Genomic DNA, 27,678 nt, shown 5'->3' with positions numbered 1-27,678 from the left:
TGTGTGTGTGTGTGTGTTTGACCTCCAAAGAGAAGTTTATTTTTTTATTTATTTTACAACTTAAACTAGAATTCAAGATCAAATCATTCAATAAACCAAAATAAGAAAACAAAAGTAGAGCCCTTTTCCAATTTAAACTGTAGCCACCTATATATGGAGATACATTTGTGTCTTTATTTTTCAATCAAAAGAAAAGTTGATTTAAACAAAAAAGATATTTTCAATCAAAACAAACTTTTTCAAAGACTTTTTTTTTTGGATTGAAAAGTTTTATTTTATTGATTTTTTGTTTAAATCAACCTTTATTTGATTGAATAATAAAGACACAAATGTACCTCCATAACTAAACAAACAATATTGACAACAATTGGTGTGGGAGGGAATTTAAAAACAATATTAGCTAAGAGTTAAATATTTATATAGGAGCTTTTTATATGTTATTTATATATGATTTCCTATTGTACAGGACCAATTCTTACTATTTTAGTAAAGGGGATTTAAATCCTCAATTAATTGTATCCTCCTTGACATGATTTCATATGTTTCTATGTAGAAATGAGATCATAGTATACATAACTTGGTATATTTAGAAACAATGAAACAACTATTCTACTGTGTATTCCTGTTTTATCAATTTTAATGCTTTTAACTGGTTTACGTCTCTGTTGTTTTGTCTGTTATGTACAGCACTTTGTTTTCAGCTGTGGTTGTGCTATATAAATAAAGTTGAGTTGAGTTAGTTTAGTCTTAGTATATATTGCACATTTATATGCAGTTTTGCACCAGAGGAAAATGTTCTTCGTTCTACTGTTGTTAATTGTGTTGTAAAAAATTTAAAAATCTTAATAGAAATGACACAGTTCTTCTACAAAAAAAAAAAAAAAGAAAGGCCGCTGTAGCCTGAAGGGAAAAAAATGCTTTTCAATGTAGAAATTACATATTAATAGATGGAAACACAGTTGTTGAATTATTCATCAGGGAGGCTTTGTATAATTTGTCTTGCTAATGTTTCGGCTTCAGGAATGAAGCTCTTCACTTGTGCAGCTCCTGCCTGTCCAATGAAATCTCTTCATCACAGGCAAAAAAAACTGGTCCTGATAATCCTCCGCAGACTTTGCATCTCATTTTCCAGCAGCGCTCGGTTTACCTGCCTCGCCTCAGTGTCGTACCACATCAGTTTGAAGTGACACTGTTAAATCGACCTCTCCTGTGTGTTTTAATGAGCTGAAGCTGCAGCCAGAAGCGACGAAGACATTATGATATTGATTCATTTTAACCACAAAACCAACTCTTTATATTTGGATGTACAGGTGCATCTCAGTAAATTAGAATATCATGGAAAAGTATTGAGTGCATAAAAGATGGACAAACTTTTCAGAAGGCCATGATTTCCATATTAAAAATGCTTTTTTGGACTTTTTTAATATTCATTTTTTTGAGATAATGAATTTTAGGCCTTCATTAGATAAATGTAAGAAATTGAATAAATAAAGACATGACATTTTTCATTCTGTTTGTAATGGATCTATATAATGTATTAGTTTCACTTTTTGAATTGAATTACTGACATAAATAAACTTTTCCATGATATTCTAATTTATTTTGAGATGCACCACTTTGTACAGTATCACAATCACAAGAGAAGATACTGTACCGAGGTCAGACTCATGTTTAACCAGTGAAATATTATTTTAAAGATTTGTTGTAGCTGCTGCATAGACATTAGAAGCTCATTGAACCTAGAAAACCTCACCGAGATTAAACCACAACACCCCCAAAGTTTTTCTCCAAAGCCGTATTTTGACATACAAAGGAAATTAATAAGAGTAAAATCAAACTTTTCAGAAAACCATTTGAATATTTTTAAACCACCAAAGTTTGAGAGACAACGAGGTAGAGGAAAAAAAAGAAAAGAAAAGAAGAATAAATAAGAATTGAGAGGGGAGTATCCTGGAGTTGGCCGAGCTAAAGTGGAATTCCCCTCCAGTGTGCAACAGATGCTGTGATCTGTGTGGAGCAGCTGAGATAAACAACACAATAATAACACTTGACTAAGAGTTTACAGATTCCTATCAGCCTCTTCGTGCACAGAGTCGAGTCCTGGCAGTGGATATCATCGTAAATGTCTACGAGGGGAGATACAGTATGAGCTAAGAGGGGAACTTAACTTAAAACAACCAAGTATAAATGTACTACATAAAAAGCATGATGTCTCTGGGGTGAAGCTGTGGATTATCCTGCCAGAGGATCTCATTCTCAAACAAAGCAAAAATCATAACGACACAGTTTAAAAAGAAATTAAAACATAGTGTGATAGAAAGCTATAAACAGGATCGATCATTTGGGATTTGACTGCAACTTAAATGCTGTTTTATTTATTGTGGCTCCATCTGTTGATTATAAAATGTCTGTTATACTGAAACCATCAAGAGCGCCAAAGGTTTAAAGGGATAGTTCAACTGATTGGCCCATTGCCATAATCCCTATATTCATAGCAGTAGGTTAGTTACCTTTAATTGTCGGTGCAAGCTGTTTTTAGAACGGCGGAGCAGAGCCGTGAGCTGCTCAGAGCTACGCTACGGAGGCTCATGGGATTTCTTGATTTCCCTCATCAAACTCATCTAATACACAATCCAACAACTCCAAAACGCTCTGGTGGACAAGTTGTGACCTGCACATTCACCACGCTATGAGATAATAACAGAACGTTACGAAGCGAAGTTGTTTTTGAGGCAAATGCAGAGTCTGCTTGCTGAAAAACGGCCCTCGACAGGAACACACATCAGCGGTTTTGCATCAATTTGCCTCTAAAACAACTCTGTCTGGTAACGTTCTGTTATTATCTCATAGCGTGGTGAATGTGCAGGTCACAACTTGTCCACCAGAGCGTTTTGGAGTTGTTGGATTGTGTATTTGATGAGTTTGATGAGCGAAACCAAGAAATCCCATTAGCCTCCGTAGCGTAGCTCTGAGCAGCTCACGGCTCTGCTCCGCCGTTCTAAAAATAACTTGCACCGACAATTAAAGGTAGTGAACCTACTCCTAAAACTATAGGGATTATGGCAATGGGCCAATTTGCCAAAATGTTGAACTATCCCTTTAACTGAAATGAAGAATGAAAAGGTTAGGCACTTATAAACTGAATCGCTTCCGCCTGCACCTTTTCGATCTATGTAACATTATGAATTAAGTTTGAATTAAGGGATGCATTATTGATTGTTGATTGATGCCTGACTGTAACAATTTGTGCACAAGATCGAATAAACTACAACTACTACTACTATGACTAAGTGTGTGTGTGTGTGTGTGTGTGTGTGTGTGTTTCTGCAGAAGTCGCCGGCGACGAAGCTGGGCCGAGCCCTGAGCAGGACTCTGGGCTGCGTGTCGTCCAGAGAGCCCCCCCACCCCATTTACTCAGAGGAACCGGAGAGGACGCTCAACCTGAGCAACATCGTGTAAGAGCTCACTGCACTGACACAACAACACACACACACACACACACACACACACACACACACACACACACACACACACACACACACACACACACACACACACACACACACACACACACACACACACACACACACACACACACACAGTGAATGGGAGCGGACTGACACAATGACCTGATGATCGTGACATAACACTTTATAATGTCTTGTCTAATATCATAAACTGATGTGACTCAGTTGGTTCAACAGTCGTTTCAACATCTGCTCCAGATCTGAAACAGTCACAGTTTACTGCTCCTGGTCCCGTAATTGGTTTATGTAATGATGATGATGTTGATAAGGCAGGACAGGAGAATTGTGGGTAATGTAGAAAATGTGATGTTTGTCTAGTTGATTAGTTCAGTATCACTGTACAGTAGTTTGTACAAAGGAAAACAAACAAGTCAACAGTGTTTTTGATGATATAATAAAGCAAATCTTTATAGAGAAGATGTTTGTGATGATACTTCCTTGGAATCAGCTGCGTTTAACTGTTGCATCATAGCAGATAAACATAAAAAAGAAACACAAAAGAGACGTCATATTTTCTTAAAAGTTTGCTTAAAGGGATAGTTCAACATTTTGGCAAATTGTCCCATTGCCATAATCCCTATAGTTTTAGGAGTAGGTTCATTACCTTTAATTGTCGGTGCAAGCTATTTTTAGAACGGCGGAGCAGAGCTGCAAGCTGCTCAGAGCTACGCTACGGAGGCTCATGGGATTTCTTGGTTTCCCTCATCAAATACACAATCCAACAACTCCAAAACGCTCTGGTGGACAAGTTGTGACCTGCACATTCACCACGCTATGAGATAATAACAGAACGTTACAAGACAGAGTTGTTTTCAAGGCAAATGCAGAGACTGCTTGCAGAAAAACTGCTGCCGTAGGGAACACGTCTCAGCTGTTTTGCATGTATTTACCTCTAAAACAACTCTGTCTGGTAACGTTGTATTATTATCTCATAGCGTGGTGAATGTGCAGGTCACAACTTGTCCACCAGAGCGTTGTGGAGTTGTTGGATTGTGTATTTGATGAGTTTGATGAGGGAAACCAAGAAATCCCATGAGCCTCCGTAGCGTAGCTCTGAGCAGCTCACGGCTCTGCTCCGCCGTTCTAAAAATAGCTTGCACCGACAATTAAAGGTAACGAACCTACTCCTACTCCAGCCAATGCACCTGCATCAGTTGCGGATCAAACAAGTGAACCGAGTCCCAGCTGAAGAGGTGGTCTCGGTTCACTTGTTTGATCTGCACCAGAGTTCGGTGGTTTGTATTCACACCTCCCCAAAAGGTGAACAAGTGAACTAAACAAGCCTGGTATGAATACGCCCTAAATACTGAGTTATCATCAAGTCTTGAAAGTGAATACGCGACACAGAAACAGCACACAGGTCTGTTGTGTTGAAGGACTTAGTAGTAGCTGCTGCGACGACGACGACACTGACACAGGTTAGTTTTCATGACAGAAGATGAAATGTTACACGCCATCAAACATTTACTGCCGGCTTACTAAGGACTTTATGGAGTCACATGAGCGGAGAAACTTCAGATAGCATGAGCAAACTGAAAGTCCCACCTCCCCAGACTCTGTGGTGGCTCCGCCCCCCTCCCTACCCTCCTCTCCCCTGGTGGACCCACACGCTCGCTCTGATTCTCCAAACACTGGCAGACTGGGTCATTACTAACCTGAAAGCACTGACTAGACTTGTATTGAGGCCAGGCTGCACTTAGCGCAGATGTGAGTATGCTTTCAACAACAACAGCAGCAACAACAACAGTGCTGCACCAGATTTACTCCTCGTTTTTTAACTTTTATGTTTTAAACTAATTTCTCCTGGATCTGTGGGATTCGCTCTCTTTCTTTTTTCTTTCTTTCTTTCCTTCTCTCCCTCTGGTGATCTTTGGCCTGTCTGTGTTTGTTCAGACTAGTACAATCCACTGTTGCATGAGTGCACCCGAAAGCACGTGAGAGTGAGTGTGTGTGTGTGTGACTGTGTGAGTGTGAGAGTGAGAAGAATGTGTGTTTTTTGATAGTGAGTGAGTTCTTTTGTGTTTGTGAATGATTTAACGCTGTTTTGTGTTTGTACTGTTGATGATATGGCGCTCTGACAACATCTGTGTGTGTGTGTGTGTGTTTGCAGCCCCACTCGACCTGTGGACAACAACACCAGCGAGGCCATGTTAATGTCCCAAACGGCACCGGAGTCGTCCAGGAGGTAAAGACTGATCAGTCCTGTGATTTTCAAAGTTTGCAATTGTCTCTGATTGAGTCATAAATGGGTTTTCTTTATTTTTATTTTATAGCTCGCTTCATTACTTTGTTAACGACTATTTCCTCTGGGACCGGTCAAGTTCAAACCTACAGTAACACCAATGGCCAGTTTCGTTTCTCTGATTAGACTTGATGGAAATAAAATGTCAAATATTACACTTTAAGTTAATAAATCCGGAAAAAAGGCAAAAAGTTACTACATGACTATCATGTTGATTTTGAAGAATGTAAGAAAGAACAAAACTTAAATCAGAGCCACCAGGATCAAGAGCTCACATCTCCACACCAGACTGGTGTAAAACACTGAAATGATCAGTCGGTGACACGCCTGGACTCGCTGTAATCAGACTGCAGTCGGGGCTTCATGTTTTTTCTTTTTTTTTTACCAAACAAAAATCTGTAACAGGCTAATAGGCCCGGACACGTCCGCTCATATCTTCATATTAACACATGAGGATGGATGGTGTTAGGAGGAACTGTGCAAGATTTTATTGACCTTTTATTAAATTTAAATTATTTATCAATTAAACAGCTTCTGATTAATTACGATGGTTAAATGACTTGTTACAGGGAAGATGGAGGCTCTCTGCCTTCCTCCTAGTGTCTGAAATCCAACCTTTTAAGATCAGAGCCTCCGACCCGGTGACCCAGCTCTCGTCTCGGCGGCACCGCGACACAAACGCGCCGCGTAACCTGTAATCTCTTGTTTATGACAGATGAGACTTCACAAATATACACGTCATCAAACATCTTAAAGAAAAATTATATATAGCGCTTTTTTAATCAATACCCGATACCCAAAGTGTATTACAGAAACCATTATTCATTCATATGATATACAGAGGCGGGTAGAGTAGCCAAAACATTTCCTCAAGTAAGAGTATTGTTACTTTAGAATAATATTACTCAAGTAAAAGTAAAAAGTAGCCATCCAAATATTTACTTGAGTAAGAGCAAGAAAGTACTTGATGAAAAAAAATTAACCTCTGATTTATTTGTTTAATAATCAGCGCATGAATGTAATCAAACACACAAAAAAAATCAGATATTACCAAAGAACAACACTTAACAACTAAAACAATAAATGAAATCTTTACAAAGTGAAATAAATTAAGGCAAATTCAGCCACAATAACTTACATATACTTGCATACAGAGGTCTATGAGTAGCTCAATGTAACAGAGTAAAAGTACCGCTTCTTCTTCACAAATATACTCCAGTAAAAGTAAAAAGTATGCTGCATTAAAACTACTCTTAAAAGTACAGTGTATCCAAAAAGTTACTCAAGTAAATGTGACAGAGTAAATGTAGCGCGGTCCGTTGAAACAAATGCACATGGGTGGGAGGAGGGTTGGCAAAACAGTGGAAAGGCGACTGGACTTGCATAGTTTCCCTTTAAAAATCTGTGTTCATGTCTAAGTCGTCGCTCAGGTGTGTTCAGGTGAACCCAGAAGAATTAATTTTTGAAGCTGATTTCTAATTGAACTGCCAATCCCGAGTTATGTAGGTCATAAATTCCTGATTTCACCTTCTTTAAAAATGAATTATGAAATGTTTTATTCAATCAGGCTGGAAAATCCACTGGATTTCTGTTTCACATGTCAGATTTAATGTAAAATACAAAATGCACCTTGAATTAATTTGATATTTTTAGGCAGTTAATCCATATCTCTGTTCATTTGCTCATTTTCTGCTGGATACCCATAGTAGAGATATTACACAATAACATCACATCTACACAAGATACAGTCACAAAGCTTTTACATGTCAGAATAAATCCTGAAAGTCCTCATGTAATCACAGTAAATTATGCAGCTGGCAACAAAATGTGATATAAATCTCCATAAGTTCATACACTCGGTCACTAATCATGGGCCATATGGATCAGTGACAGAGAGGCAGGTAATAAACTGCATTGTGTTTGACGCCTTTACAGTTTTTGCGGATTTATCCTGAGCTCTGCAGAAACTGATTAGTCGATTGACAGAAAATAAATCTGCATTTTACTGCAAACATTCCTGAGACGTTACGTCGACTGCACAAAATAACAACTATGCAATGTGCTGTGACATGCAAAACGATGATGTAATGTGTGTAAGAAAATAAAATATGTTAAAATATTAGATGTATAGATATTAAAATGGTAACACTTTAAATTAGGGAACACATATTCGCCATTAACTAGGTGCTTATCAATATGCATATAAGTAGCTTACTAGCTCCTTATTAGTAATTATTAAGCACGTATTAACACCTTATTCTACATAGCCTTATTCTACCTCTATTACACCATGAATTAAGATTTTTCCATTAACTCCTAATTATGGCTTATTCATTGTAAATTAATGCATTGTTGGTTCTGAATAATGATGTGAATAACCAGTGGGTTTTTGGGGCCTTGTACAGGGGCAGTAGCACTCTGAATTAGTATAGCATTAATGCATTAATTTACAATGAATAAGCGATAATTAGGAGTTAATATCAGGAAAAATCTTAATTCATGGTGCAATAGAGGTAGAATAAGACTATGTAGAATAAGGTGTCAATACATGCTTAATGATTACTAATAAGGAGCTAGTAAGCTACTTATATGCATATTAATAAGCACCTAGTTAATGGTGAATATGTTCCCTAATCTAAAGTGTTACCATTAAAATATATGATAATCTTAGAAAGATAACAGCAGGTCTATGAGGCAAGTGAGTGAAATAAAGCCGTTGTCACTGCTGACATGGGATCATAATCTGTTTATTTCCTGTCTGTCTGTTTTTTTTTTCTTCCTGTCATGCAGCTTGGCGGCGGCTCAGCGTATGAACGAGGAGCACGCTCTGATCGCTGCGTATGTGAACCGACTCCAGAGCAGCCCGCGGTGAGAGAGACAGAGAGAGAGACAGAGAGAGAGAGAGAGAGGAGTGGGGACACAGCGGGGGGTCGGTTACATAAGGGAACATGGGGAGGGAGCAGAGAGGAGGACGAGGTGCAGCAGCGGCACGGCACAGTCAGGCCTCGACGGAGTCAGTGGGAGTCAAACTCAACCTTAATTAGGATGACGAACAGAGCGCAGAAATGAAAAAACAAACATTTGTCCAGAGATTAAAGTTTATCAGGAGGTTAATACCACCTTAAATAATTACTGTGACCAGCTGTCACTCGACTTTGATAGTCCATGAACTGTGTTTTCTTTTTTAAGCCTCCTGTTGTCCTCCTGGGTCAAGGAAGGAAGGAAGGATGAAGGGAAAGATGGGAGGAAAGAAGGAAGGGAAAAAGGAATGAAAGATAGATGGAGGGAGGGAACATATTGGGTCAAAAAGGAAGGAAGAAGTAAGGACGAAGGGGAGGAAGGAAGGGAGGGAGGGAACAGATTTGTTCAAGGAAGGAAGGAAGGGAAAAAGGAAGGAAAGAAAGATGGAGGGAGGGAGGGAACAGATTCGTTCAAGGAAGGAAGAAGAAAGAAGGAAGGAAGGAAGGACAAAGGGAAAGATGGGAGGAAAGAAGGAAGGGAAAAAGGAATGAAAGATAGATGGAGGGAGGGAACAGATTGGGCCAATTGGGTCAAAAAGGAAGGAAGAAGTAAGAAGGAAGGGAGGGAACAGATTTGTTCAACGAAGGAAGGAAGGAAGGAAGGAAGAAAGAAAGGGAAAAAGGATTGTGGAAAAAAGGAAGGGAAAAAGGAAGGAAAGATGGAGGGAGGGAGGGAACAGATTGGGTCAATTGAGTGAAGGAAGGAAGGAAGGAAGGAAGGAAGGAAGGAAGGAAGGAAGGAAGGAAGGAAGGAAGGAAGGAAGGAAGGGAACAGATTTGTTCAAGGAAGGAAGGAAGGGAAAAAGGATTGTGGAAAGAAAGAATGGAAAAAGGAAGGAAAGATGGAGGGAGGGAACAGGTTCGTTCAAGGAAGGAAGAAGAAGGAAATAAGGAAGGATGGAGGAAGGGAATAGATTGACAACAGGAGGGTTAAACTAACATTTTCATTTCTATTTGTTATATAATTCATACATTACTGACAAAATGACAATAGATTATTATTCATATTTCCCTGCATGGAAAAGAGCAGGAGGAAGAAAACTTCTCAGTCTCATGTTGATTTCCGGTCGTCATAGTGACCATCAGTCTGTATTGATGGTTGTCCTGCTCTGTCTGTCTCTCCTGTGTCAGCAGCGTGGACAGTCCCAGTCGACAGGACGAGGAGCACAAACTGATCGCCCGCTACACCTCCCGCCTCGCCGAGACGGACGGCACCGGAGTGAGTCAATAATTCCTCTTTTTTTTTGTCCTTTCCTCAACATAATCAACTGTTAAATACTGTAACACCTGAAGTGATGACAGGTGGTGTGTTTAAGCAGATCTTATGTTTGGTTTTTGTTTTTTTTAATATGTTTGTATTCATTTGGAAAGACATTTTTTATTATGCAAAACAGTGTGTAAAAATCACAGTGCTTATTCACCATAGCTCAGTCCTACTTTAGTCTCTATATATGCTTTTAAAGAAGTAAAGTAAACATTTGAACCCACATTTCAATCATTTCAATCACAAACAGGAAAAGGACATTAAACATTGGAGTTGTTTGGGATTATAAATTTGATTTGATTCACTCCAAATTTGACAGAACGGTATTTTCGCTTCTCAGGGAATAAAGTCAACTTTTCCATCCTGAATATTTCCAGGATTTTTCTTTGCCAATCTTTCCAATGAAGGTGGAACTGAGCTTTTCCCATTTTCTACTAACAGATTTTTTACTCGTGGCCAAACAGATTTATTTCCCTCCTCATTTTCAAGCACAAAACGTGGCCCACCTACGACTTCTCCCGAGTTTAGGGGCATTTAAATACACTGTACTTTTTGTTAATGCCACTACAATATAGGTTTAGTAAAGCTGCTTTCTTAGAGCTCCTCTTTGAGTTGTTAAATGATAAATGGTCGTTCCACAATCAGTACAACACCATCTGTATTGAATTTGTGTCATACACCAGAGTACAAACCAAACCATGTAGATTGTACATTTCAAGTAGAATTCACACAAATAATTCATTCTTTCTTAATTTCCAAGCACTTTTTATGAAAGTAGCTATAGCAAAGACCTCTTAGCTGAAGAACCATTCAAACTAAACCTCATCGTCAGTCCAAAACAACTAATTTTCACACTTTATCTGAAATAAAAACTGCCTGGCTTCGTCATATAATGGACAGTGAAACAAGAAACCAAGTTCATCCTCAGTCACATTTAGATTATATACAGTAAAGAGTTAAACCTACCTACTTTTGTTCTATCTGTAACTTTGTTTTGTGTGTGTGTGTGTGTGTTTTACAGGTGATACCAAACCGGAGCATCAACTTTGACGTGAACAAACAGAAGAGGGAGCTGATCGCTCAGCTGGAGAGCAAGAACAGGTAAACAAAACTAAAATTTTAATTCTCATTAGATTCCCTTGTTTAGTTTCACTCATCATGTCTGTTTGTCGACATGCAGTGAGAGTCGTCACTGCACCAGGATCAGGTCTCATGGAGAAAATCCGTAACTTGTCGTGTTTATAAAACTATACAGACACGACGATTAAACGTTAACATTTTTTTTTTTTAATTAATCATTCGGGAAGCGTCTAAATTTCTACTGCCCTGCTCTAAAGCTGCAGCTAATGAGTCCATTAATCCAACTCTTATTTGTGGAGCCCCACTCATACAGGCTAATGTATTTCAAAGTGCTTCGCAAAACGACTGACAAGCAGGAACAAACGTGACCAGAGTAACTGATACTGTACTTGAGCAACAGAAAGTGAAATGAATGAATCATCAACGATATCAGCAGTTGATTAATCTTAGACACGAATGTTAATTATTTGATTCATGCAGCTCCTGAAGTGTGTTAAGATGCATTTTCATCTTCCAAAAGCAAACAAATAATCAATTAATTGAGAAGATGATTGGCAGAGGAATCAGTAACTTGTAATCTCTTATTCATTGACACTTCCTGTGTTGTCTCATCTTGTTCATTTGCAATTAAGCACTTGAACATGTCATGTTTTTGTTCTCTCTGCTTGAAGATTTTCCCTTCACAATAAAAGCCTCCAATGTGCATAATAAAGATGTATTATATTGCGATCTAGTAGTAGAAATAGGAGCGATGGACAGTGTTGACAATGTTAGAATAAAAATGAATGAATTTGGATTATTTTCATGATTTCGGCCCAAGCTGAGCTTTAAATTTAGGATCTTATTTTGTATTTTCCCTTGTTTCTGCACAAGCATTGACATTCACGTCTGTTTTTAATAAGGTTTCTTGTCTTTTTTCATATCTACCTTCATTGTGATCAGAAGTGGAGATCCAAGTTAACTCAATAGACAGCAGGACTTGGGAGTCCAATTAATTTTTGAATCAATTTCTGCAAGAGAAGACGAGTTACTTCATCTACCAGGCCTCTACTTTTGCATTTTCTCATTTGACAGACACTTTTTATCCAAAGTAATTTACAACTGAGAGTCATCACTGAGGTTTCAGCGCAGCAGAAGACTGTACGACATCTATTTAATTTGTGTTGGAGATCAAGTAAAGAGGTGTACCGAAGGGGGAAGTACTTGTCAGGCGTTGGGAGAGGAACATTTGGAGGCTTTTGTCCTCAGTTTGTGTCTTCTTCCTGTCATGTTCATACTCTGTAAATCCACCTAACTTTTTTTATTCATTCCTGCATTAAAGTCTGTATGTGTCTGCCTACTACTGTACCTCTCGCCTCCGTCTTCTCACGGTCTGTTCGGTCATGTAACGCTCTGACTGACTGACTGACTGAACAGTATGTTTTTCATTTCCCAGAGAGATCTTGGCAGAGATCAAACATCTCCGTACAGAGCATGACGCAGCCTGCCAGCCCAGCCCGGAGAAGGGCAGCACCAACCCGACTCTGCTGGCCGAGCTTCGCCTGCTCAGGTAAACACACGCCGCCACTTCAGATGCACCGAACTCTGACTGTGACACACGATGAAGATGATTTGTTTCGACTTGAACTTTTGTGAGTCATGGTGGCTAGTGCAGAAATGATGCCTGGACTTCATCTTTTCAAAAGCCTCTCAGGCCGGCCTGACACTGCCACTTTTATTTTATTTATTTATTCTTTTTTTAAACTGCATTGCAAACCGCAGCGTCAGATTTGGCGGGAAATCTGCTGTGTTGCTTTGCGGCACGTAGGGAGGGAGAGTGCTTTATGGCAGATGGCAGTGACAGATGGCAGATTTTGTTAAAAGCTAATGTAAAAGTCACCCCCCCGCCCAACTTGTTTATGCTTTTTTTGGGTAAAAACAAAAACTCCAGGGAGGCGGAGTTGGAAGTGACTGTGTTTGTGTGGGATTAATATAGAGCTGCTGCTCCAGGTTTATCCTCCAGTCATGTAGGGACACCAGTGTTTAAAAATGCAACACCAAGCACTTTTACATCCACTATATCTCTATTTTATTTAACCCTAACATGTTTTAAATTGTTGTTTTTCATTATGGATGTTAGTTTTATTGTTTATATGATGTTTTGACAGCGTGTTTTCAGGTGCTACCACTCGGGGGCGCCAGATTTGCACATTCTCAAATGGGACACATCGTTGCTTTAAAGAGGAACTATGCAGGATCTTTAGCTTAACTATGCTACATTTTTACCTTATTTAAACAGCTTTGGAGTAATTCTAATGGTTAAATTAATGACTTGTAACTCGTTACAGGGAGAATGGAGGCTCTCTGCCTTCAGCGTAGCGTCTATTTGCTGATAAACAGCTTTGCAAGATCAGTGGCGCCGACACAAACAAGCCCGTAACGCGTAATCTCTTGTTTATGATAGATTAAACTACACAAATTTACACATCGTAACATCATATATGATATATTATGTTATCTACCGCTCTATTTATTGATTTCTCGCCAGTGCTGCTGTAAAAAATGCACATGGCCGAGAGGAGGGTTAGCAAAACAGCGGAAAAGTGACCACACTTGCGTAGTTCCCCTTTAAATTCTGCAAATAACAATTTGAACCATAGTTTTTTAGTGGTAAATGATTTGAATTAAATATTTAGAGTACACTGAGAGTTTTATATTACTTTGAAAGATTAAAGTTTTGCTCATCTCAAACTAAATTATATTCAGGTGTAGTGAAAACTGAAAGTAACGGAGTGAGAAATGCTCAGTGAGACGGTTTCCACAGCAGTTAATTAAACTTCCAGACACATTTAAGAGTATTTTTCTGTAACAACGTATCAACATTAAGATGGACAAAAAAACAACTTCTGCCCTTTTAGTCCTGCGTATAATTCAACAAGTGTTCAGCCAATCTTCTGCATATGCAATATCAAGTTTAATCAGTTTATAAAAATGCACATCCATGTCGCTGTGGATCATGGGTCCGTCCTCTGATTGGACTCTCAGGACGTCGTCAGCTCGAGTCCCTCTTGTGTTTCTGAAGAGCTCTCGTCTCTTATGAGGTGAAGGATTCATCCTTTGATGGTTCCTCGTTAAATGCAGAATAATTTCTGCCCTGAAATGACCGACTCTCAGCTCTCCGTCTGGCCAACTCATCTAATGTGTGAATTACAGTCATTATCAGTGATCTGGAGGCTTTATTTTTTAATCATGATCATCATCACTTCCTTCCATCCCACACGATGTGAATATAAAATTACCATCTTATATCTGTAAGTTAAACACAGTTAAGTGAGCGGACACATCTAATATAAGCAGAAAACACCATAACTGATGGAAATCCTGTGTAAAAAGCCTTAAATATTACGAATAAAACAATATTTTCTGTCGGTTCCCCTGCTGAGGCTTCTCCTCAGCTTCATAATGAGTCAAATCTAGACCGACTGTGTGACTCAGACCTCTTATTTTAGTTTGTTTATTTACTCTTTTTATCCTACCATGTGAAGCTAAGCCAAGCAGGAAAGAGATGAGTTATGCTCCTGGTTTTTAAGTCCCAAGAAGATCACACAGTGTTTGAAATTGGAGGAAAAAAAGGAGTGTAAACACCTCTGTGTGTTTGTAGCTCTGGTATGATCTTGGCCACAGATGCTCATGATTCTCCGGTCTCGTCTCTGCTGCTGCCAGCCGATTGGGGGGAAAAGTGCGACTTTATATCATTTGGATGTTAAAGTTTCATGTAAGATTCTTAATTACTTTACTTTTTTCTCCTCCTCCCAACATCTCAAGGTCTTTGAGGTTTTATGAAGTTCCCCAGACACAAACACTCACTCACTCACTCGCTCAGGAGTACGTTATGGATTTCTAACCTTGATGTTCCCTCGTCCTTTAGTCTCCAGCAAACCGTGACTTCGTCTAATCGCTCTGTGATTTCATTTTCCTCTGGCTAAGCTCCTACCGAAGCCTCCGCTGCTCCATCTCCTCTCCTCAGAGGATTTCAACGATGAGAGTGTGTTTTTAAAAACGTACTCTCTTATTCCACTAAGAGGAGTTTTAGGGTTTAGAGAGATGTGTCCTGTATTATTCTATATATATATATATATATTATATTTGTTCTATATTGAATCAGCTCTAAAGGCCTGAGAGATCCTTTTTGTTTTGCTGCATCCCTTTTATCTGCAGGTTGTTTCAGTCTCGCTGCTGCAGCTTCTACCTTCTGTGTTTGGGTCATTTTATTCCTGTCTCCCCCCTGACTCTCTGTAATGTGACAGTGTCGGAAGATAAGCTTGTGTGTGTGTGTGTGTGTGTGTGTGTGTGTGTGTTTTGCAGACAGAGGAAAGATGAGCTGGAGCAGAGGATGTCGTCTCTGCAAGAGAGCAGGAGGGAACTGATGGTGCAGCTGGAGGGACTGATGAAGCTGCTCAAGGTGACACACACAAACCCACAAACCCACATACACACACACACAGACACACACACACACACCTGGACCAAACAAAGCTGACACTAAACTGGTCCAGTGTCTGATTCTTTTCCACAACATCCAGGCTTCACATACAGAAGCTCAGGTGCTCATGTTTATCTGCTCATATAAACAGACTTATGGACACATGTAGAGATTTTATAGTTAAGTTGTGTGGAACAATCTACTACTTAAAGCAGATATCAGTGGAATGTTTTTGTTAATATAAGTCCTAAATAGTCCTATTTTCCGTCAGCAATCACTTACATGAAGTATTTCAGCCTAAACACGAGTCTCTCCGTCACTCTGCTCTGCTGTAACCCGAGGAGAAAATTTTCCTTGTGGGATACAAGTGTTATCCAATGAGGAGAGAGAACGGCATGAAGGGCTGTGTGTGCAGCCAAGGGATGCGCGTGAATGTGGTGACGTAGCACGAGGACCAATTGATGCCTGACAAGGGCGGGGGCTGCTAACTCATGGTGCGTTCAAAGAAACTCGTACTTTGTGTTTTTCCTTCCTGTGAAGTCATACCAGTTCGATCTGGTACGAGTTCACGGGTCGGAAGTTACGAGTGGCCGTTATAGGGAACTTTCACAGACAACAGGATGGTAAAAACACGAGCTACGGGTTACCTGGAACGCTACCAAGTCGTAGTTGTGACTTGAAGCTGTAACTTACGGTTTCAAAAGCCTGCCTTGAACGCAGCATTAGCCGAAACGGCCGTGAAGCTGATATCTGCTTTAAAGCAACTTATTCTTTTTTACTTTTTTGATGTTTTCTCGCTTTAATATTTTACAACCATTAGCACTAATTGTAATTTATTGTCTTATGCCCTATTCGCACGGGATTAGTATCACCCTGGGACGTCTGGTAATTTGTAAATTACCCCCCATGTCTGTGTTTCTTGCGGTGTATTCGCACGGGATAAGTGAAGTTTTTTTTACTGACATTAAGGCCCGGATATAATAATAATAATTTTACTTATAGAGCACCTTTCAGAACAAAGTTACAAGATGCTTAACAATAAAATGGTTAGCGCAATTTAAAATTCATGACAGTATAACATTAAAATACAGGAATACAGAATAAAAAACCAAAAAGCATTTGTATTAGGCCTGTTATGAAAGATAGAACAATGTTCTTACCGCATGCAGCTACGCACGTCATCCATCTCAATATCCTCCGAAATTTCACTCTTTTTATGGATCTGAGCTTGCAGTTTCTCCGAATGGGTCTCCAGCACCGAGACCAGATTGTATTTGCACCTAAAATGGCGTCGAAATTGCCACTCAAAATTTCCATTTCTTTTCCTATTTACATGCTTGTAGATTGATAGATAGATAGATAGATAGATAGATGGAGTAGGGCTCTTGATATACTAGCACTCCTGACTCGACATTTTGCAGATGTTTTGTTCCTGCTGTCAGATTCAATTTAGTGATGGATCACAAAAAAGGATGAGTGATGTTTGTCCGTCGTCTGTCTCTAACTGCCAGTTCTGTCTTTAACATACAGACACCAAATCCAACTCTGTGTTTCCCTCCTCTACTTACTTATTGCAGTTTACGTTGATTTTGAATTTATAATGAACAAGAAATTATAGTTTAATGAAAACAGCAAAAACGAAGACCATAGCGGACAGACAGCCAATAATAATAATGATAATTACAGACAATGAGACGCATAAACTTGTTTTACATGTTTGAAAATGTATTTAATCCCACTCCTTCTTCAAAAATCATCGGTTGTAAATAGTTTCCCTGGTCATTAACACCCTTGTACACAACTTTAAACATACAACTACACATCTATTATTTACAAACTAAAAAGAATTGAAATCAAATCTTCAAATAAATAAGTTAATTCTGTGTTTTGTATTTTTTTTATACAACCCAGTGAGGTGGAATAAAGGTGCAACGTTTCCGCCCTAATCACACTTGTGTATGAAAAGCGACTCACCATTGTTTCCAGCGTGTTGTGTTGTTACCAGTAGAGGGCAAAGTTCCTCCCCACTTTTTTTTTTCTCCTCCTCTTTTTCTGTTCCAGTAATAACAAGCTTCACTTTTCCTCTCTGCCACTTCCTTCTTTTATAAGTTCACCTCTCCTTCCAGCCCCGACTGTGTCTGACCTCTTCTTTCCGTCCTTTTCCTTCCCTCTTTGTTTCCAACTCAACCTCCACTGTAGGATGAGGAGCAGCGACAGGCAGTAAGTTACAACTCACACTGCTCTCAATGTGGGATTTAGATTATTCATGTATTTATAAAGACATAAGCAGAACTTTTTCTTCGCTCAGCTGTTATTAAGAGTGAAAAATCAAGTATATAATGAATATAAATGATGTGTAAACGACTGTCTCGTCTCCATCTCTCAGGCGCAGGCAGCTGGTTCTTCACACACTTCCCCTTCTCGGCCGAGTCCATCCACCGTCCGCTCCGTAGGCGCCGTGTCCCCGCAGGCTCACATGTACCCGCCTCAGGACTCGCTCGCAGGCGTGGGCGGCGACGTACAGGAGGCCTTCGCTCAAGGTAAAGGTCAGATCTCTGATTGTACAGTATGTGTGTGTGAGTGTGTGTAGAAAGTGGGGAAAATAAGTATCGAACGCGTCAACATCTCAGAAAATATATTTCTTTTTTTTTCTCTCTTTTTATTAAGGTTCAAGCAGACCACATATTATCCTTTTACATATAATTTCCACAGAACCATGCATTTTTCCTGTAGCATGAGCTACTCAACAAGTAACACAGCTTACAAACATACATACATAAACACATAAATATACCACCAGAGTCATCTACTATATGTTATGTCACTCAGTGAGGGATATTGAAGCTCAGTCCAGAGGGATCAGAAAATATATTTCTAATAGAGCTATTGACATGAAATGTTCACCAGATGTCGGCAACAACCCAAGTAATGCACACATACAAAGAAATCCAAACATTTATGTCCATAAATTAAGTAATGTGTCATAAAGTGACAGTGAAATAAGTATGAACACATGATGAAAAGGAAGAGGTGCAAAAAGGAATGGAAACCAAAGAAAGCAGCTGGAGTCTGTCAGTATTTAAAAAGTCTTCCTGTCCTCTATCAGTGCAAAGTAATATCAGCTGGTTTAGTCCAGTCGACGCCTATAAAAAGGTTTCTCATCACCAAGGTGTCACACAAGAGGCGACTCATGACAGGGAAAAGCAAAGAGCTTCTCCAGACCTTCAGAAACTGATACTGATGCATCGGTTACAGGCGTGTCTGAATGCACTGTGTTATCCGTTAGTGCCGTTGATATGGAACTAAAAAGAACAACATTTCACCATAAACTGGCCTTGCAAGATTTCTGACAGAGTCAAAAGAAAACTAAGAGTTGCCCAAGAGCCGAGGATCACTGACAGAGCTGTAGACAGACCTGCAATTAGCTGGTTCAGTTGTAAAAAAAAACAAACAATGAGTAATGCATTTTACCACCATGGCCTCTATGCAAGCTCACCGTGCAAGTCTATTGATGCGTTCAATACTTATTTTCCCCGCTGTATATCTCTGTTTCATTGTGTTAAAAAAGCTTTATAACAGATTCAATGTCTTGGCACCAAGTGTGTTTTTTTGCATGATTAATTCTCACCTACATTCAGACCTTTTCACCACTTCAACACACAGGAAACAGGATATTTTTTTTCCTCACAGGACTTCTTCAGTTCTGGCCAAACATGTGGTTTACATATGGTTCTTCTACATTTCCTGACCAGCTCAACGATTTCCTTGTGAAGACTTTTATCTTTTTGTGTATACACAGACGTAGAAGACGAAAAGGACATCACATGAGTTGGAAATGTTTTTTTGATTAACAGACATGTGACGTTTAATTCTAATGAAAGTGGGCGACGTGACTGAAAACAGCTCCGTGTAACGTAATGATGTAATATTTATTTTTAAAAAAGCACTGTAATGTTAATGCTCGTGTGTGTTAACCACATGTATTTGTTGAATCTGTACTCAGAGACAACAAACACAAACATACAGTAGTTTCCATCCATCACAGTGTTTCACATTAGTTCCACTTATTAACAGCTCATGTTGAACTGTAACACAAACCGCTGCACGAGAGCTGCAACAGTGTTACAAAAATACTTTACTCTCATAATAAAAGCTTTTATTTAACCAGAGCTCTGTGGTCGTTGTCAAAGAACTAGTGTTGAAATGTAATTAAATGAGTGTAGATGTAAAGTTTGTCTTGATAATGATAATGTTAACTTTTTTTTTTTAAACATCTCTTCTCTTCAGGCCCGAGAAGGAACCTGAGGAACGACCTCCTGGTGGCGGCCGACTCCATCACCAACACTGTGTCCTCGCTGGTCAAAGAGCTGCACTCTGGTACACACACACACAGACACAGACACACACACGCTACACAGTAGACAATTTTGGAAAATTGTGGAGACAACAGACCTAAAGGGATAGTTCAACATTTTGGTGAATCAGCCCATTGCGATAATCCCTATAGTTTTAGCAGTAGGTTCGTTACCTTTAATTGTCGGTGCAAGCTATTTTTAGAACGGCGGAGCAGAGCCGTGAGCTGCTCAGAGCTACGCTACGGAGGCTAATGGGATTTCTTGGTTTGGTAAATACAGAGACTGCTTGCTGAAAAACTGTCCCTGAAGGCAACAGGCATCAGCAGTTTTGCATGAATTTCCCTCTAAAACAACTCAGTCTGGTAACGTTGTGTTATTATCTCATAGCGTGGTGAATGTGCAGGTCACAACTTGTCCACCAGAGCGTTGTGGAGTTGTTGGATTGTGTATTTGATGAGTTTGATGAGGGAAACCAAGAAATCCCATTAGCCTCCGTAGCGTAGCTCTGAGCAGCTCACGGCTCTGCTCCGCCGTTCTAAAAATAGCTTGCACTGACAATTAAAGTTAACAAACCTACTCCTAAAACTATAGGGATTATGGCAATGGGCCAATTTGCCAAAATGTTGAACTATCCCTTTAAGGACAGTTTCAACCAGTTTTCAACTTCATAATCTTCTGAACACACACAATTAGATGATTTGGCCCGACCACGAGACCACACACACTCACACACACACACACCTGCTATTTGTAGTAACAATTTCCCACTGGAGATTCTCCAGACATGAGATGTCACAGAAACTCGTGAGATCAAACATAGTTTCAACAACAACAATTTTATTTATATAGCACATTTCATGCAACAAGCACAAAACAAAACAAAGCACACATTACATAAGGAATACAAGTATAATACATATAAAAGACAAAAAGAGGGAAATGTTGCAAATCAGAAACAATTAAAAACTAAAAGCTTGTGAGAAAATAAATGTTTTTAGTCTTTTAGTCTTTTAAAAGAAGATACTGTTGCAGCAGACCTGAGTTCGTGTGGTAGGGAATTCCAAAGAGTAGGACCATAATGACGGAAAGCACCATGAGCTGATTTTAAATGTATTCTTGGGATAGCGAGTAGGCCTTTACTTGATGATCTCGGGGATCTCAAAAGAAAAGCAAACATGTTGGATGAAGCTAAGGAGGCTCTAGAGAGTAAAAGGCCTTACTCTCTGATACACATGAATAGTTTTTTTAGCCTCCAAATGATCAACTGTTACATAAATATCTTCCTGTTTCTGTTAGTTGGGCAAGAAAGTTCATAAAAACAATGGATGCTTTGTAGAAAGTAGCAGTGTTTAGATTTGATGCAGACTCAGAAACTGACTTTCTGCTCTCTCTCCTCTCTAGATGACGGTCGGGAGGAAGAGGAGAGGTTGCTGAACGGGAAGGACAGAGGTACATTAATATCTTATACAAGCGTCTCACAACCTTTTCTTGCTGCATTGATTTTCTTTCATGCTTTCTCTCTCTCTCTCTTTCTCTTTCTTTCTTACTTGCTTTCCTAACTCTCTTTGCAACCTGAAGAAGCAGAAACAACAATAATCAATATAAAACCACATGATTCACTAACTTCACTTTCTTGAGGTTCCATATTGTTGAATTAACCCGTCTACAGCCAGATGTTAATAAGTCTTGCAAATTCATCTTTATCAGGCCAAATCAACATCAAACTATAAAAAAAAAGGAATAAATGAAAATAACAAAATGAAAACGAGCAGGAAAAACCTCATTGACTCCGTGCTTCCTTTTTATTTTAGGGTTTTTCTGAAACTTTTCACATTACAGGTGTTGAGAACTGGTGAGTTTTTAAAGAACTAAAATCAGATTTGAATCTGTTTTGCATGATCGTGTGCAACTATTATTGATGGAGAATCAATAAAACCAGAGAGCACTGAATAATTACAAAAGTGAAATTTGGGTTTGAGTTTGACCACACATCAACAGCTGCATTAAGCAGCTTGACTTGTTGTTTGTTGTACTTCATAAAACCGCTTTGATATTTGTGTGTTTGTCAAATAATTAACCAACAGAAAACCTCCGGCAGTGTCACACAATAATCATTTTAATCACCTTTAACAATCAATTGATTGCTCAATGAAAATGCACCATGTCATTACCTGAAGCCAAAATTAATATAGTCAAGGTGATTTTCTTGCCTTTTAATAACATAAACCCCTAACAACTGTAAAATGTTGAGTTTCCTACTAGTCGATGTTGCTTTTTGAACTCAAGGCAACAGCGATGGAGGAAGTATTGTGATGTTTTACTTGATGTAAAGATGTGTTCAGGGCAAAAGATAATATTAAATGCACATTGGTTTTATTATCATCAGGACCTTTATAGTAAGTCCCTGAGCGTAAATAACTTTGCACTCAGACCTGAACAGGTTTTACCAAAGTCATATAATCAAATTTAATATTTGTAAAAATGACAAGTAAAAGTGACCATTCACCCTTAAATCCCAATCCCAACATGGCAACATTTTATCATCTAATAATATCATTGCAATGTGGCTCATATGCTGCAGCTTTAATGTGCAGTTAACCAATAATCTTTTTTTTTTTTTAGATAATCACTTGTTTTGCATATAAACTCAAAGTCAGTAAATTGTTCCTGTACAATATTATTACATATAAGTACAGTACTTGATTAAATGTACTTTTCTGCCACTGTTCCACATACTAAAGGGTGTTGCAGGTTTCATTGAACATATGCAATAAAGTCAAATAATAGTGAAGAGTGGTGCAGAGAAACTTCAGTGGAAGGTGGAATATATTAGTTCATGTAATATTTGTGACCTCATCTGTTTGGTTTTTGGAGACGATGCAGCTGGACTTTTAGTTTCCCTCGTGTTGCTTGTTACTAACATTTTGACACTTTGAACACTTTCCTGCACATCTCTCTGTGTCCGTGTCCGAAACTCGTGCTCTCTTTCTCTCTGTATTCGACTCGGCTCGTTCTCCAGGTGCTCTCCCTCTCTCCCTCTCTCCCTCTCTCCCTCTCTCCCTCTCTCTCTCCCTCGTCGTTACTGTAGCAAGCTTCATTAACGTGCCATCTCATTAGCCGCGCTTTATGGAGCCCCTCCTCTTTACGAGAGGACCGCCTGCAGAGCCGAGGTGGATGAAACTACTTCCTGGTCTGCTCCCCGGCTTCAGACTAAAAACTCTCGTTAGAAAACTAACCTGCTGTATTAACCCTCCGACCCCCCGCGACCCCCGCCAGACAGACAGGAGGCCAGGGCTCGACCTGCATGTCCAACACAGTTAAGTCTGAATATGTGAAGAACATACGTATATAAACTGTGTCAGACTGTCTCCAACAGTTTGTCCTCATCAGTTAGTCAATTTGTGCACTGCAGCACCTGCCAAGTACAGTCTTGTTTTATGTTTCTATGCAAAGAACTGGTCTGGTTCTTATTACGGTTTCTGGCAGAAACCTGTAGCACTTGTTTCAGCTTCACACTCCACCATCTAACAAACTCTGTCTCTCTTTAGCAGGTTAAAATGACCAGAGGAGAAGGAAAAGCAGTAAGTTATCTCAGTTGAATCCCTTTTTTTTGTTTTATTATGATGATAAAAGCATTATTTCTTGCGTAGTTGCAACAAAAGCAGCAGCCCAGATTCATTTCTGAGCGTTAAATCAAACCGCTGCTCCACATTTTTCCCCACTCATTATGTATGATTCAGTGAAAGTGATTTGTGCTTGGGAACAAAACGTCTGTGTGTGTGGTGATGTGATGACTCTGTGATGACTCAAAGCAGCAGCTTGTGTTTGAACCTGTTTGCACAGGCCTCCTGTAACGGCCTCGCTGTTTGTTTCCTCCTGGTCAGCTTTAAGAGCGAGGAGGAGACTAAATGTTGCAGCAGCATCAACCAGAGACACTCAGAGTCTCCTGGAGCTTCCTGGAAATGAGAATTTCAAAGTTAGGGTCAGAAAATGACTTCATGAACACAACTAAAAGCTTCATTTACTTTATTATTTTGTATCAAAATCAACTGAACAGTGAGTGAATGAGTCAAAATCACTGAGAATTTCAAAGTTACGACTCAAAATGACTTATTTTGTTAAATATTTGAACAGTTTTGAGAACTAAAAGCTTAAATTTCTTTATTACACACAGGGCATTTTGTGTCATAACTGTCACAAATAGTTTCAAAGTGGTGAGACAAGTGAAAATGAATGTGTTTAAGGAATATTTACACATTATTTGAAATCAAATGAATCATGAATGAATTATTTCACAGTGTTGCCGGGAGTTTGATGATAAAAAAAGATTGATGCAACTGTTTTGTCTGTACAATAAATATGAAGCTATACCCAGCTGGCAGTTAGCTTATCTTAGCTTAGCTTAGCTTAGCCGGGCATAAAGACCGGAAACATCCAGTTTGGCTTCCAAATTATGATATTATTATGAAACTTGATTCATGTTATGATATTATCGCTATTTACACACCTGAGTATTGCAATAACATACTGAGATACATTATGATTTATTACCTTTTTGTGCAAATCCAAATGAAAGCAAAGAAATACTGGTCAACATCTGTTTTATCTAATAAGATATATATTTATTGGACCCCACTCCAACTCTAAAGCTCACATATTATACAACATGTTGTATTCTGTTTGTTTAATCCGCACATGAAGCCAAAGTTTAAAGGGATAGTTCAACATTTTGGCAAATTAGCCCATTGCCATAATCCCTATAGTCATAGCAGTAGGTTCGTTACCTTTAATTGTCAGTGCAAGATATTTTTAGATCGATTTTAGATTTTAGAACATTTGCCAAAATGTTGAACTATCCCTTTAAACCAAACATTTGGCTTTTATGAAGGTTATATGAGTATTTCTTGGACGTGAGGTTGTCAGGCAGTCATTGATCTTATTGTGTTCAGATAAAGCCGATCAGCTGCTTCCTCTTGTTTCCAGTCTTTGTGTCCCACCAGCTTCATTATTACTGCACAGACATAATGTTAATATCAGTTTTCCCAACAATTAAGTCAATTAACATATTCCCAAAATGTTGAAATATTCCTTTAATCCCATATAACAGAATATAAAAGTAATGTCACTGCTCTCTCTCCTCAGGCAGAGTGATGCTTCATCACGGCCAAAGAAGACCGACAGGGATTCAAGTGTATCATCTTATATTCATCGTTAGCCAATGGGGGATTAGAAAACTCCACTGCCAATCAACCAATCACGATGCTGGACACCAAATGACCCCGCCCCCCCCTCCTCTACCCTCCCCTTCCCCCCTCTCCCCTCTCCCCTCCCCTCCCCCTTCAGGGTCCCTACTGATGTATAGCTGTGATTCTGTGTGTGTCTTGTCACTGTGGTTTTACTTTTGTTGTGATTTAGCTAAAGGAGGAATCTGAAACCTACTGATTTGTACTGTAGCATGTGTGTGTGTGTTGTGTGTGTGTGTGTGTGCGTGTGTGTCTGTGTGTGTATGCGCTGTGTTTATGAGTCGCAAGAAGGTCGAGTAAGACGCCGCAAAGAGACAGAAAAGTGTGTTTTTAGGGAAATCAGTGAAGGATGAAATGAAGCAGGAGGAAAGTTTGAGGATCAGGATGGAGTTGAGGACGTACTGTAACCAGAGGGGGAATAGAAAGAAAGACAGAAAGAAAGATAAAAGCAGAGGAAGGTCAAAAAGAGGAGAAGTGAGATGTAGAGTTTTAAGTTTCAGCACTGTGTGCTTAGTATTTATTGCTTTGATTTGATTTTTTTTTTTTTTTGTGCCGTTTATTCATTAGGTTTGTGTGTTTCTGTGTACGTGAGTGAGGTCAGTCCCTGCTGAGACTATAAGCTTTAATGGGACGTTTCCTGCTCCCATCGAGCCCGGCCAGACCCCCCCCACCCCCAGTCCCACCCCCCACTCCTTAAAGGTACATTGTGTAGGAATTACTCCCATCTAGCATTGCGGTTGTATATGGCAAGCAACTCAATCGTATTTTTCATGCTGCATTCACGTGAAATTGGGCAGACGGACAACAGCCGCTGCACGTAACGGCATAAACAAGCCTCTATGTAAACAAGTGGTCCGTCAGCACGAGGCAAAACAATACACGTGACAATATGTTGTCATGGCGATGTCATATTGTTTACCTGACTTAGTTTTACCGGCTTTCTCTCTCATTCTGTGACTAAAATGACATCTGGTTTGTTAGCGACGGCCGTCTGCCCGACTGCAGGTGAATGCAGCATCAGTGTAAAGCCTGGTTTATGGTTTATGCTTCTGCGTCGCGGCGATGGCGTAGCTACGCCGTTGACGCCGACCCCTACGCTGACCCTACGTCGTAGCCTGACGTGCACCTCCAAAAAATCCTGACTATGCGTCGTGTTGACGCATTGCGACGCATTGCGACGCATTGCGACGCGAACCACAAGGACTGTGATTGGTCCGCTCAGAACGTCAGTGTGTTAATTCACCCGAAGCCTCGACTGGTCGGTCAGACCACCTCCGCAAACGTCTTCTTCGTCGCCTGCGCTTCAACATTTGCAATAAAAGCGTTTGTTTTTCAGTTGCCATTGTTTACTGTGACCGGAAGTAACACGTTCCCTCGACGCAGAACTTCGAATGCAATGCAGAAGCACAACTCAGGCTTAACGCTCCATTCCTCCTCACTGCGTTACCGCGGTGACTTTTCACAGACGCCACCTCGACCTGAGCCGACAGCTCCGGTGTCTCCGGTTGAGTTTCCGTGGTTTCCTACCGTCACGCTGCCAATGAACGTAAAAACATGGCGACACCACATGGCAGCCAGCACCGAGCTTACCCGCTCCATGGAGATATGAATGATACGAACGGCAAATTCAGAGCTGAAAGGAACACTTCAGTTTGTTGATGGGGGGGATTACTGATTAATTTGAACAAAATAATCGATTTTCGTGAATAGATAACAGGAGAAGTTACGCAATGTCCCTTTAAACCCACCCCCCGACCCCCTCCGACCCCTCCCTGGGCTCTGGCCGAGGCGATGCAGGGTGGAGAGCCGAAGTCCTGGTCTCGGTCCAGGAGTCTGAGTCCTGGATGAGATTAGTGCCATGGATGCTGGTATGATAGCAGCTCAGGTTGTCCATGCCTCTCTGTGGATTCCCGGTACTGCAGTGGGACTACAGTTAAAGAGGAGATATCTGATTACTCTGCGAGTGTGTGTAAGTGTGTGTGTGTGTGTGTCTGTGTGTGTGTGTGTGTGAGTTTGTGTATGTGTATGTGTGTGTGTGAAGGAGAGAGAGAGAGAGAGAGAGAGAGAGTCAATTTTACTCCACTGGCTTTAACAAGGTCGATGTAGCAATAGAGTAACAAAGTGGGTGTAGAAGTGGGCTTCATTAATTTTTATCCCCATTTTACAAACGTTTCTTTTAAAGGTTCAGTTCACACAAAATTACACTTTTTTTTATACTCCTCACTCAGTTTCTGGTGCAGCTCAAGGAAAACCATGAGATTATTGAAGGAATAGAAAGGAAAAAAGAGTTATTGTGTTTATTTTTCACTGATTTTTCTCATACAGGATTTTAAAAATGTCAATGAAAAAAAATGAGACAATAGTTGGTTGAGAATTTGCTCACAACTCGTTTTTTTTTTACCAGATAGAAACAAAAATAATCAACTCAGCTGTTACGAGGCGGCAACACTTCATGTCACAACCTGGCTCAAGGCTGAAAAAAGGC

General features: G+C 39.8%; 1 protein-coding gene across 6 annotated transcripts in view; it reads left to right on the top strand.

Moving 5' to 3' along the window:
* dtnba (dystrobrevin, beta a) overlaps positions 1-26,583 on the top strand; it is a 46,466-nt gene extending 19,883 nt beyond the window's left edge. For 2 of the 6 annotated variants that reach the window (XM_084001318.1, XM_084001317.1), the window contains exons 10-23: positions 3,331-3,455; positions 5,638-5,712; positions 8,560-8,637; positions 9,924-10,008; positions 11,075-11,154; positions 12,569-12,682; positions 15,478-15,574; positions 17,795-17,815; positions 17,982-18,141; positions 19,883-19,972; positions 21,352-21,399; positions 21,762-21,802; positions 23,499-23,531; positions 25,093-26,583. In XM_084001318.1, coding sequence (XP_083857444.1) covers positions 3,331-3,455; positions 5,638-5,712; positions 8,560-8,637; positions 9,924-10,008; positions 11,075-11,154; positions 12,569-12,682; positions 15,478-15,574; positions 17,795-17,815; positions 17,982-18,141; positions 19,883-19,972; positions 21,352-21,399; positions 21,762-21,772 — 984 coding nt within the window. In that variant the 3' untranslated portion in view covers positions 21,773-21,802; positions 23,499-23,531; positions 25,093-26,583. The remainder of the gene's footprint in view (positions 1-3,330; positions 3,456-5,637; positions 5,713-8,559; positions 8,638-9,923; positions 10,009-11,074; positions 11,155-12,568; positions 12,683-15,477; positions 15,575-17,794; positions 17,816-17,981; positions 18,142-19,882; positions 19,973-21,351; positions 21,400-21,761; positions 21,803-23,498; positions 23,532-25,092) is intronic. The other 4 variants (XM_084001321.1, XM_084001319.1, XM_084001322.1 and 1 more) reach the window with 4 other exon arrangements.
* Positions 26,584-27,678: the final 1,095 nt, after the last annotated feature.

The sequence above is a fragment of the Trachurus trachurus genome (genome assembly GCF_905171665.1).
Source record: "Trachurus trachurus genome assembly, chromosome: 24".
Taxonomy (NCBI): domain Eukaryota; kingdom Metazoa; phylum Chordata; class Actinopteri; order Carangiformes; family Carangidae; genus Trachurus; species Trachurus trachurus.
Note: the sequence above shows the minus strand (reverse complement) of the source record. Positions and strands in the feature narration are given on the sequence as shown.